Below are 13,408 nucleotides of genomic sequence, written 5' to 3' on the forward strand. Positions count from 1 at the left end.
GTGTTTTCTTTACTTGTCTATTTGATATGTAAGCACTGTTCACCACTTTTTCGTTCTTGAAATTCTCTTACATAAGTATCCCTGGCACAGCTTGGGTTTATTACTATTATAGTAAGGGAGCACGCACACTATGGGATGTCTCAGTAGGAGGGCTGGGACTTATTTATCTGGGTAATTTTGGGTTAAGGAAGTGGAGATTGGATGTTGTCTGAAACCAGGGGCAGTTCTGTCATTTATTTTAATGTTATAGGTAGGGCAGACTAAAACAGAAGAGCTGTAATTAGTAAAGAAGTGGCAGTCACTCAGGAGGATGTTTGGTATTTTGTGCTGCTAAGTGAACTTGTCTGAAATGGATGTTCTGTGAGGTTTATGTCCAGGAAACTATATGCGTTAGTTGAAAACATTAGATTAGTATGGAATAACATTGAGATTTAGTTATGAGCCTCAGATCAGTTCCTTGACTACAGGGGCTCCTGTTTTTTTCTTTCTCAGTCCTCACTTTTGGCCAAGGGCCTGTGAATTTGGGCATTGATTCATGATGTTCATGTCTTCACTATTGCTGATATTTTATAGATTAAGATCAGAGGAGTGGCCATTCAGTGTAGTCTGTAGTTGAACCAGGCTAATTAGTATGTTCTTCTGTTGTTGGTGGTTGAACCATCTGACAGTGGCTGTTCAATAACATTAAGACTCTGGACAGGATACATACTCAACTGTAACACCCAAGTCCTGTGGTTTTCTTCCTCCTCTGTTCATTTTCTAACTCCTTTCTTAGCACCTCCATATCCTTTTCAAAGAACTATTAATTTTAACCTCAAATCTCAGAGTTGGTTCTCATTATTCATAGTAGTTATGTTCTATAAAGTTGCCATGAACATTGAATTAGCAATACTGAACCATTGCTTCTAGGGGAAGTACAAGGTTAGGTTCCTATGAGCTAGTCACAGAATTTCATTAGTCGATCAGTTCAGACTTTGTTTTATGTGTTTCTGTTTAAAGACAACCTTATTTAATATATGTTATTGATTCATTAACATTGAACTCAAGACCACAAAAGCACTTTAACTCATGCCTGAACAAATCTTACCTAACATGTATTTCTGAAAGACGCATCACAGCCTTCTTGTACTTGGGAATACTAGACAACATTTTAGCACTACTCTTCGGGGTCATTTTAAATAGCAAAATTGCCAACAAAAAGCACAAACGAAAAAACATGATAATACGAGGTAGACCTAGAAGAAGATACAGTAGTCCCCCTTAATTTGTTGTTTTGCTTTTCGTGGTTTCAGTTACCCACGGTCAGCTGTGGTCCAAAAATATATGGTAAATCTCAGAAATAGTTAATAAGTTTAATAGTTAACAGTTAATTTATTAACTGTTCTTAGCGCTGTTTTGAGTAGTGTGATAATTTGGCATAATCCTGCTCTTTCCTACCTGGAATGTGAATCATCGCTGTCCAGTTTATTCACACTGTATATGCTACCTGCTCATTAGCCCTCTTGGTTATAAGATCGACTTTCCACAAGTATACTGCTCCTTAGTCCTCACCACTACCGCTATCACAGTTATGGATAAAACATTTAAAATTCCAAACCATCCTTCTCTGTGCAAACCTCTGTTAATCTTTTGAGACCCAAACTGTCACTTCTTTTGGTGTTGTTATTATCAAGTGCCCTTGAGCATTGTTTTAAAAAATTTGTAAGATTGAAATTCGTTTATTTACCTGTCTGGTTGCCATAATAGGTGAAAAAGTTAAGAGGAAGGGACACTGTATCAATCTAGTTTATCTGACTTTTAAAAATATTTATCTATTGCTGATTTTCCTGATGCTCATTTTAACTTTTTAAAAAAATTAATTAATTATAGATTTTTGAAAATAAGCCGACTTCTTTATTAGAATGTAACTCTGAGATCAGGAGCCATTTTATCTTTTATTTGTCCTTTGCCCATAAGCATACTATGGGCATTATAGGCAGTGAATAAATAAATGAATCTGTGTACTAGTAGAATCCCTTCAGAATCATAAAACAATTTTTTTTACCTCGGGATTATCTGCGTTTTTACTGAAATTGGTTCTCTCTCTGTTTCTCTTTAACCTAATTAGCATTTCAGGGATTCTGAGAGATGCTAACTACAATGGTTATTTAATGGATTTTATCTAAGTAAAATGGTTAAGATACTTTTAATGCTTTATGTGTAGAAGTACCTGATTAGTGCGCTATTTAGTTTGCTTTTTTAATTTCCAGACTATTATGTGGTTTAATTTCTGTCATCATGTAAAATGGGGAGGGGCTTCCAGTCAGAACTGTTTCCATTTTTTAAAAGTACATGTTTATTTTACCTTTTATTATCTTAATTTGAACATTAGCTTTTCCTTATAAGCAGTTTTAAAAAATTCAGTAAGAATTGTGCTTTCATGTAGTTTAAGACTTTGTCAGATCTGCATTAAATGAATGTACTGATTACTGAAATTATCCTTAAAATTCTTTATAAGTGATGAGTTGCTAAATGAATGTGGTTTTGCCAATCTTTACCTCATAGTTTATTGCCTACATTGCTAGACTGTTTGCATAGCTGTTTATCATTTCAGCTCTAATAGTGTTTTTTAATTGATTTAAACATGGATTTCAACATTTCTGCGTGTAACATAAAATATTAAATTTGTACTCAAACCGAATCTGGTTCAAATAAAAGAAAAAGGCATTTAATAATTGTTATTTAAGTTAGATTATTTTGATAGGTGGAAGGGAGCCAAGAATTAATGGGAAAAGTTCATTTGACCTTTAAACAGATTTGGAAGCTTTATTTCAATGTGATTAATATTTTGAGACGTTACTTTTAAACCAATGAATTGTCTGGTGAGGTTTAAGAAAAAATCTGAGAGTCTGTTTACCTTTATTTTTAGCTTCTGTTCAACCTTTTCATTTAAAACTGAGATTAGGCAGTTGATCACTCTGGATCTTTTTGTCAGATTGTTCAGTATTAAGTCTTTCTTTGGCAGTGGTTCTTAAGGGGAGAGGGCTGGATGTCAGGTGGAAACGCCTTTCTAAAATCACCTCATCTTTTGACAAGACACCTGATAGCTAGTGGTGGGAGTTGGAGGTGAGAATTTGTATTTTGGAAATTTCCTAATAATTTGTGATATGTGACCAAACACATAGAGTATTACTAAGAAAGTTATTCTTAATGTTCGTAATTAAAGCCTTCCTAGGTAAAATTCAAATCACGTGCAAAGTTAAGAACTTTTCTACCCCTAAAAGCAGTGATGCAGTTAATTAGAATGAAAGATCACCCACTGTAGGTCTTGTAAGTTGATTCGGTATCAAGAGTAACATGGGGGAGATAATTTTGGGTAATGATACCTTATTTAAGAGTATATCAGGAGATAGATATAGAAAGATAGATATGAATGATAGCATTGGATTGGAAATCATGATCTATATAGTTGATACATAACATTTTAAAATTATCAACATATTTTAATTTTTGATAGGTTTATGGCTACAAATGATTTGATGACAGAACTGCAGAAAGATTCCATCAAGTTGGATGACGATAGTGAAAGGAAAGTAGTGAAAATGATTTTGAAGTTACTGGAAGATAAAAATGGAGAGGTACAGAATTTAGCTGTCAAATGGTAAGTTATTTTTTTACTTGCTTTCTACTCCCTCTGTCCCCGTTAAAGTACTGTAACTGTAATAATTGGTAAATTACATTAGTCTTATACTACATCTTTCTGGAGTAGGCGACTGGTGAATATTTAGTGTTAATGTACTTGGTGCATATGATACATTTCCTTATAGTTTCTGTATTGACTAAATGTAGCCTTTCAGATATCATTCTTAAGTAGTACATACAAGGAAACTCCAAAAAGAGTGGTTCTTTCACTTGTTTGACCTGACTTGTTTTAGCTGGATTAAAAGGCCTACCTGCCCTTATCCATCTCTCTATTCTAGTATGGGGAAAATTTAAGAATCAAGGGAAGTAAAAAAAATAGTAAGACTTAAAGAATAGCAGCAGTTAACGCCATAGTTAACACAAGTCAACACTGATGATATTTTTTCTTAAAATCGTGGGAATTCCATGTGTTTTGTGTGTATACAGTGTAGTAGGGGCATCTTGTTAGGTATAATGCTAACATGAAAACTTGAAAGTTGCACTCTTTAATAGGTACACCATTTGAGTTCTCAGTATAATACAGCTACTTAATTTATACATACCAAATATTAAGCCCTTAATTTACATAGTAAGTTATTAGTAAGGATAACCTTTAGTTTCATATAAAAATTAAGTCACGGACTTTTATGTCATTTTGTATGTCATGTAATATTTGATAGCAATTTAAAGCATTGTCTCCTTATTACTCTTGTATTGGATTTTCTTATAAAGGTTTTAAATTTGTTTTAGGCTAAGCTTTTACTTACTTGCTGTTAAAGCAGGCAAAAATATGAGAAATCATTGGTCAGCATAGAGTTTCTGGACATGCAGTACAACTTTGTTGAGTATGTTTATTTAACTTGGGACGTTTGCAAGTTTAAGTTGCATGATAATGCAAATGAGTATAATTTTAATCATTATTTTTCATCTTTTAATTCTTTTGTCATGTGCTTAATAAACAAAGTTTGGTTCAAAATATATGCTGAACATTTACCAGCCTTTAAAAATAATAATAAAAAGTAGTTTGTCCCAGATCGAGAATTGAGAAGTACCTAGGTCTTAATCACTCGAGTATGAATCTTTACTCATGGAACCTGAGCTTTTGATCTTTTGATGATCTTTTATGCTTAAAATTAATGAGTTGGAGGAAAAAAATGACATATTCAAAAAAATAAAAGAATTGATATAAACAAGAGTAATAAATCAAGAGAGAAAACCAAGGTCTTATTCTTGGAGGAGGGAAAATCCAATAGATAGATACATTACTAAGTAGTCTTATCAAAAAATTGGGAAAATTGTTAGATAACTTATTAAAAAGAAACTCAGGCCTGGATATTTCACACAACTCTTTGAAACTTCAACGAATAATTAATTCCAGTACACATAGTTCTAGTACTATTTTAGAACATAAAGTATGAAAATCCGGTCTTTTGTTTAAACCAAATACTGATAACAAATCCTGACTAAAGATAACATTGAAAAAGAAAACTACAGATCAGTTTCATTCAAATGTTCAAAATAAAATTCAACAATATATTAAATGTAACATACAATGATCAAATGAGGTTCATCCCAAGAATATAAGGGCAGTTCAATGTTATATGCTTTATTAATATATTTATTTCATCATGCTAATAGATCAGAGGAAGAAAAAATTATCTGGTTAGTTTGTGAAAGCACTGATAAGATTCATCATTTCTTGATTAAAAAAAAAAAACTTCCAACATTTAAGCTGCTTTGGATAATTAGAGGAGTAAAGCACCTTACAAAAACCACCATCATACTTAATGTGTTATTAGGGGGATGAATAGGTCAGGGATGTTGTATCTCACTAGAGAGAATTCATCATCTATTTCAAGTAAAACATTGAACAACATGGAATTGATAGTACCTTTTTTAACATTAAAAGTTCACAAACACACATATACCTCACCTCCAAATCCAACAAATTACCAGATACCTTCACACTAAAGTCAGCAATAAGATGTGTCTCTATCTCCATTACATTTCCTTTAAAGGTATTAGGCACTATAAGACAAGATGGAAAAACTAGACACATAAGAATTGGAAAAGGTACATGGGAAAAATCAAGTCAGTCAAAAAAATTTACACAGTAAGAATTCAGTTGAAGTAACAGGTTTTAAAATTAATGAACAAAAATCAAGAGCTTTTGTATAAGCAAATAATAACCAGTTAGAAGATATCATGGAAGCAAATATCCATTTTATTACAGCAAGAGGAAGACAAAACACCTAGAAACAAATTTAACAAGAAATGTTACAGTGGTAACCTTGAGTGAAGGTATTGTATAAGGGAAGGTTGTATGTGAAGGCAGCCTTAAAAATACTCCTAACCAATAACAAAAATGTATTTGGAAACAAATGTACTTGGAACACATTTGTTTCGAAACAAAAGTACTTGGATTAGGACAACTCAACACAATTGTCGGATAACTCAACAAAGTTGTGGGTTTTCTCCAGGTTAATTAATTGAATGTTAACTTAATTGTTAAAATCAGTAATTTTTCCCCACAAGCTAGACAAGTTTCTAGAGTATATTTTGGTGGGAAGTGTTTGCTTAGGATAGCCAAGAAAACCCTGGAAAAATATAACAGTTGCTGGAGTTAGTTAGCCTTACTAGATAGGAAAACATACCGTAATATGTCGTTAATCAAAGCAGTGAGGTAGTGAGGCATTAATAGACCAAGGGAGTAAAAGAGAATGGAAAATACATGATGAAGATGGCATCAATGGTGAAAAGTTGGACCTTTTTTCAAAAGACTGGATAACCATAAAATTTTATTTTTACCCCACATACAACACCACTACTTGTTTCGTTCACCTTAAATTAGTTTTGCCTATAGTAGAACTTCATTTAAATGGAATCATACAATATGTACTCTTTTGTTTCTGGCTTTTTTCATTCATCTGTGACATGCATGTTGGGTGTATTAGTATTTCATGCCTTAATTGCTGATAAATAATCCATTGATACCACAATCTGTTTACATATTTGGTTTCTTTCTAGGGTTTGGCTATTTTATATAAAGATAAAATGAACATTTTACCTTTTTAGTACATGTGTCCTTATTTCTTACGAATAAATACCTAAGTATGAAATTGCTGTTGTCCATTTAGATTTTCTAAGAAACTGCCAAATTGTTCCCCAAAGTATTTGTATAATTTTACATGAAAGTACCAGTTGCTCCACATTCTCACCACTTTTTTATATCACTCTTCAAGTTAAGCCATTCCAATAGGTGTGTAGGTATTTTAATTTAATTTACATTTCTCTGATGACTAGTGCTTTCTGGTGCTATTTTGTGTGTTTATTGGCCATTTTAAAATTTTTCGTAAATTTTTTCCAATTTTTAAAATTGAGATGATCTTTTTCAAATTGTAGGAGTTTTACATATATTCTGGATACAGGTCCTTTGACACTTAAAATTTTGTCAACATTATCTCCTAATTTGATGAGTTTAAGTTTTTAATTTTAGTTTTAAATTTAATTCAGTTTAATTTAAAAATTAATTTAAACTTTTCTTTTATGGTTATCACTTTCTCTGTCCTAAGAAATCTGTTTACCTTAAGTTACAAAGGTAGTCTCCTGTGTTTTATTCTAAAAGCCTATTGTTTCAGCTTTTATTTTTAGTTCTGTGATCTATTTTGAATTAACTTTTGTGAGGTAGGAAATGAGTTCATCTTTTTTTTCCATGTAGATACTCAGTTGTTGAAGCACCATTTATTGAAAACACCTTCCTTTCTCTACTGAATTGCATTGGCATCTTTGTCAGAAATCTATTAACTATGAAGGTGTGGGTCTATTTCTAGATTCTATTCTGTTCCATTCATCTGTTTGTCTATTCTGATGCCAGTACAACATCTTTATTAGCATAGCCCAGACCTTTTCAAATTGGCACTGTTGACTTTGAGCCAGATGATTTTTTGTTGTGAGTGATTATTTTCTGTATTCTGTGTATTTTAGGATGTTTAGCAGCATCTTGGCCTTTAACCCACTGTTTGACAATAGCATTCCTTCTTCCCTCAGTAGTTAGTGACAACCAAAAATTGTCTCCAGATATTGCCAGATGTCTATTGGATGGTAAAAATCGCCCTTGGTTGAGAAATGCTGGAGTAGATCTGTAGAAGTATAAATAAAGCAAGGTAGTGTAAGTTTCCTAATTTCATTCTTCCTTTCCCATGAATATTTTGATTTTTTAGGTTTTTTTGTATTTCCGTGTAAATTTTAGAATCAGTTTGTCAATTTCTGTTTTTAAAAATGAGCTTGCTTAAATTTTGATTGGGATTGTGTTGAAGCCATAGATATATTTGAAGGGAATCAACTTCTTAAACAATAGAATCTTAACCATGAACCTCAATATCTCATACTTTTCTGTTGATTCCCCAGGATTTTCTATCCACACTTTTAATCTTGGTTTTGGTAATTTGTATTTTCTCTCCCGCCCGCCCCCCCAGTTCCCCTAACTAGGGATTTACCAACTTTACTACTCTTCCTGAAGAACTGATTTCAGAGTTAATTTTCTCTATTGTTTGTTGCCTGTTTTATTGATTTCTTCTTGCTGGTATTTTCATTCTCACTTTCTTTCATTCTAATTCTTAAACATTTAAACTAATATTTTCTTTTAAGTATTTCTTGTGCTACATCCTATAAATTTTAGCATTTTCATTATCATTCAGTTTGAAATATTTTTAATCACTGATTTTTCTTTGATCCATGAGTTATTTAAAAGCAACTTTCAATTGTTTGAAGGTTAGCTAGATGTTTATTTTTACTGGTTTCTAATTTAATTCCATTACAGTAAGAGCCATATTCTTTAAGATTTCAAGATGGTTTCATTTGTTTTTTTTATTTGTTTGTCTACTGAGATTTGTTTTGTGGTTTGCCATATGTAGTCTTAGTGAATGTTCCATGTACACTTGAAAAAAAGTGTATTCTATATTAATTGGGTGCAGTGTTTTCTGAATTAGGTCAATGTAGTTGATAGTATAATTCAGATTTATAGCCTTAGTGATTTTTTTCTTTTGTCGATATTAAATACTGAAAGAGGGGTGTTAAAATTTCTAACTATGATTGTCAATTTATCTGTTTTTCTCTTTAATAATGTCGATTTTGTTTCATGTACTTTAAAGCCGTGTGACTAGGTACATACACATTTATAATTATGTCTTCTTCATGTTTAACTTTATGAGTAGAAAAGGTTTCTCTTTAAACATACTTTCTCTTGAAATATATTTTCTCTCATGTTATATAGCCAATCCCACTGTTAAGATTAGTGTTTGTATAGTGTATCTCTATTTCAATTTAATCTGGGTTTTTATTTTTAAATTATGTATCTCGTACACAGCAGATAGTCCATTGATGTTTATTGTAAATACCGATATGGTTGGATTTAGGTGTGCCATTTTGCTTCTTGTTTCTTTTGTTGTTGTTATTACGTTTTTGTTGTTTTTCTTTCTTCTTTTGGGTTAGTCAAATATTTTATCGCAGCAATTCTTAAAGTTTGATTTGGGAGTCCTTGGGGCATCCTGTGACCTTGGTAATGTCAAAAGTATATGAATAATACTAAAATGTTATTTTCCCTGTGACTCTTAAGTGCACAGTATAATTTTCCAGAGGCCACATGATATATGATATTATAACAGATTGAATGTAAAAGCAGATACGAGAATCCAGTTGTTTTCTTTTAAGCTCAAAAATTAATTTGCAAAATTTTAAAATTTTCTCACTTTTTTGGAGAATATAATTATTTTTCTTAAGAATGTTAACATATAATGGGTTATTATTGTTACTTTAAAATTTTATTATGGTAAACACTGACAGATACAACCCACATAAAGGAAAGTTTTTTGGGGGGGTCTTCATTGATTTTTGGAAGTGTCGAAAGGGTTTCTGAAACCAAAAATTGGGAATCACACTGTTCTACAATATTTAATTTTGATTTTCTCTGTTGACTTTTAGATATATATCTTTGCATTATTTTTTTTAATTGTCACTGTAAGCTAGGGATTATAAATTGTATCTTAAATTTATCACTGTCTTTTAAAAGTTAATGTTATACCATATGATATAAATCATGTAAACTTTTCAATAATGGTTTTCCATTTACCTTTCTCCTGTCTTTGTGCTGGTATTATTTTTAATATATTTGTGTGTGTGTGTATGTGCGTGTGTACATAGTACAAAAAATATTTTATTTTTAACATACAGCCTTTTATGTATACACACATTTACCATTTCTGGTGATCTTTATTCCCTTCTATAAATCCAAGTTACCATCTGGTTTTATTTTCCTTTAGCCTAGAGAATTTCCTTTAGCAATCTTTGTAGTATGGGTCTGGTAGTGATATATTCTCAGCTTTTATCTGAAATTGTCTTAATTTATCTTCATTATGAAAGGATAATTTTACTGGATATGGAATTCTGGTTGGACAGTTTTTCTCTGGTTTTAGTTCCATCATTATCTGGCATTCAAATTGTTTTCTAACATAATAGTTTTAGAGGTTTTACAATTATCTGCAAGAGGGCTAGTCCAAAACTATTTCGTCATTAATGGAAGCTAGAACTCTTTAAATTCATTTTTGGAATTCCTTTTATTTTCACTCCCAATTTTCAATGTTTTACATTAGGTTTCTTTATATACATGCCATGTCTCTGTTGTCACTGTCATCATTTTGGATTGGACTCTTCTTGGATTTCTCCAACCTTTCTGTTTTTCTTCCTTTCTCTTCTTAATTCCCCAGATTTTTCTCCCTACTACTTCTCTAGTCAATCAGTCAGCATTTATTTATTGAGAATATATATGTGAAACATTGATCTGAGCATTTATCAAATGAAACTATTTTCATCTGTCACTTATGCTTGAGAAAATACATTGGTTCCCACTTGTACTACATCACATTTAAATTTATTGGTGTAACTAACGGTTCTCCATAATTTCCCAGGGGCCCAAGTTTCTTGTTGTGGTTTTCATCTGCCTTTAGTATCAAACAGTTTTTAATTGTGACCGTAGGCTAGAAATTATAAATTGCATCTTAAATTTATCACAACCTATTAAAAGTTAATATACCATATGATATTATATAAACCATTCAGTAACATTTTTTTCATTTGCATTTCTCTTGTCTTTGTGCTGCTGCTGTTTTTAGTACATATTAATATATTCTTTTCGCTCCTCATTTCTTTCACTATGCATTTCACTTATTCTAGTCTCTGATCTTTTTATTTGAAGTGCTCTTCTTTTCTTACTATAACCCCTCAAAGCCTAGTAACCAAAAATATCTTAGGTGCAATTACCTATAGATATTAACATTGAATTTAAAAGTTTTTTTTTAATTGTATAGAGTAGTGAATGCCTTCAGTTAATTTCTAAAGTAGTTACATGAATCCCTTACCTCACCAACCAGATGATAAATTTTTGGAGATGGGGGCCATAATTTTGTTATTCACTACAGTCTTAAATGTAATGGCTCCTCAATCAATATTCATGCACTAAACATTACCTACTATGTGCTAAATTTTATGAGAAGGATACGAAGGAATTTTCTCTATCCTCACCTGGTGGACCTACATTCAAACTTATATTAACAAACAGTATGAAATCCTAATCCTAATCCTTTGGGAGCACAAGTTAGTACTATCTTAAGTTTCATGATACTATAATGGAAATCAGTGGGGAAAAAAATTGGAAACCACCTGCAAGGAGCACATCAATCAAAAATCTCTTGAGGAATTCTGGTCAAGATGGCATAATAGATAAATGTTGTGTTAGCCTCCTCCCATGACCACATCAAAATTACAACTAAACTGCAGAGAACAACTGTCATTGAGAATCACCTAAAGTCTAGTGAGCATAACTAAGGACTTAAAGATGAAGCCATGTGGAGACTGGTTCAGGAGGGGCAGAGACGTGGAAATTGGGAGAGATATCTCGACTTTGGAGGTCCCCTCTCAGGAGTGAGGAGTCCCAGCCCCACACCAAGCTTTCACAGCCAGAAGTTGTGGTGACTTCTCTTCCCAGCACTCCAGGTTCTAGTGCTGGGAAGAGAAGTCACCACAACTTCTGGCTGTGAAAACCAGCAGAGATTGTGGCCAGATGAGACAGAGGGCAGCTGGAATTCCAGGCTTTGCTTTTAAAGGGCAAACTTGGACTTATTGACAACTCACTTGTTTTGAGCTCCAGTGCTGGAGTAGCAGCTCCAAAGGTGCCAGGGAAATACAGGGAGGAACTGAATTGTCTGGCTTCAGGGTGAGACCTAGAGGGTCAGCTTTCTCCCGAACAGAGGTGCTGGCAGAAGCAATTATTCCTTTGTTGAACCCTCCCCCGCCCAGCCTGTAGATGCAGAAGGACACCATATCTGAATCTCCATCAACCTGGCTAACACTTTTCACCTTGCCCTGGAGATTCCCCAGGCCCCACTCCACGCAAGACACCTTCAATGGTTTTTCCATACAAACTGCCTGTCTTGGGTCATGCTGCAGACTCCTGAAAATCTCAAAGGTTCACAAACCCTAAACAAGCAGCATCTGGCCTTGCAGAACCCTGTACCTATTGCTAAGCAGCCCTAAGCCTAGCACTAACATCAGCCAGCCTCAGTTCACAGCTTAACCTCTCCCAGGCACCTCCAAGTCTAGCATAAGTGGCATCCATCTGTAGGTCAGTTTGTAGCTCATACCAAGTTTCCCTAGAGCAGGGCTCTGGCAGAGGCTGACCTTGGCCTGCACCAGAGCACCAGCACCTGGTGGCCTGGTTCAGACCACACCAGAGTATCGCTCAAACACCTCTACAAATGACACCAAAGGGCAGACTGCACAGGCACCAGAGCCCTGCTAAAATGAATCCTGCTCTGTATGGTCAGCCCTTGTACAACAGCTTTTCCACTGTAGTCACAACCATTACTCACAACCAGTCAGCCTGAAGGTCAGTCCCTCCTTTTGATGTACCAACAATAGTCCAGGCTCAGCTACAACAAGGGCACACACAACCCACACAAGAGACATTCCTGGAGCACCTGGCTCAGGTGACCAGGGAGACTGTGCCACTGGGGCCCACAGGACATCTACTACATCTACTACTCTACCAAGACTAGGAGACATAGCAGCTCTACCTCATAAATAGAAACAAAGACAGTCAGCCAAAACGAGAAGACAAACATGTCTCAAAGGAAAGGACAGAACAGAGTTCCAGAAAAAGAACTAAGCAAAATGGAGACAAGCAATCTACCAGATGCAGAGTTCCAAACACTGGTTAAAAGGGTGCTCAGCGATCTCAGTGAGAACATCAACAAAGAGATAAGAAACATAAAAATGGAGGTAGAAAGCATAAGGTCAAACATGAAGAATACAGTAACTGAAGTAAATACATTAAAAGGAATCTACAGTAGATTAGATCAAGCAGAAAATCGAATCAGCGATTTGGAAGATAAGGTAGCAGAAAATACCCTAACAGAACAGTAAAAAGAAAAAAGAATTGGAAAAAAAAAAAAGGATAGTTTAAGGGGACTTTGGGACAATATCAAGCGTAGCAACATTAGCATCTTAGTAGTACCAGAAGGAGAAGAGAGCAAGCAATAAAGGAATTGAAAACCTATTTGAAGAAATAATGATGGAAAACTTTCCAAACCTGGTGAAAGATAGACATACAACCTCAGGAAGCACAGAGAGTCCCAAATAAGATCAACCCAAAAAGGCCCACACCAAGATACATTATAATTAAAATGCCAAAGGTTAA

At 33.8% G+C, this 13,408-nt stretch overlaps 1 protein-coding gene across 1 annotated transcript in view; it reads left to right on the forward strand.

Annotated features, from left to right (window-relative positions):
* The window catches only part of CAND1 (cullin associated and neddylation dissociated 1), a 38,721-nt gene that overhangs the window by 5,921 nt on the left and 19,392 nt on the right, over positions 1-13,408 (forward strand). Inside the window, exon 2 of the mRNA XM_006923713.3 lies at positions 3,497-3,640. Within this exon, the coding sequence (XP_006923775.1) occupies positions 3,497-3,640 (144 nt within the window). The remainder of the gene's footprint in view (positions 1-3,496; positions 3,641-13,408) is intronic.

Source organism: Pteropus alecto, unplaced genomic scaffold (assembly GCF_000325575.1).
Source record: "Pteropus alecto unplaced genomic scaffold, ASM32557v1 scaffold76, whole genome shotgun sequence".
NCBI classification, from domain to species: domain Eukaryota; kingdom Metazoa; phylum Chordata; class Mammalia; order Chiroptera; family Pteropodidae; genus Pteropus; species Pteropus alecto.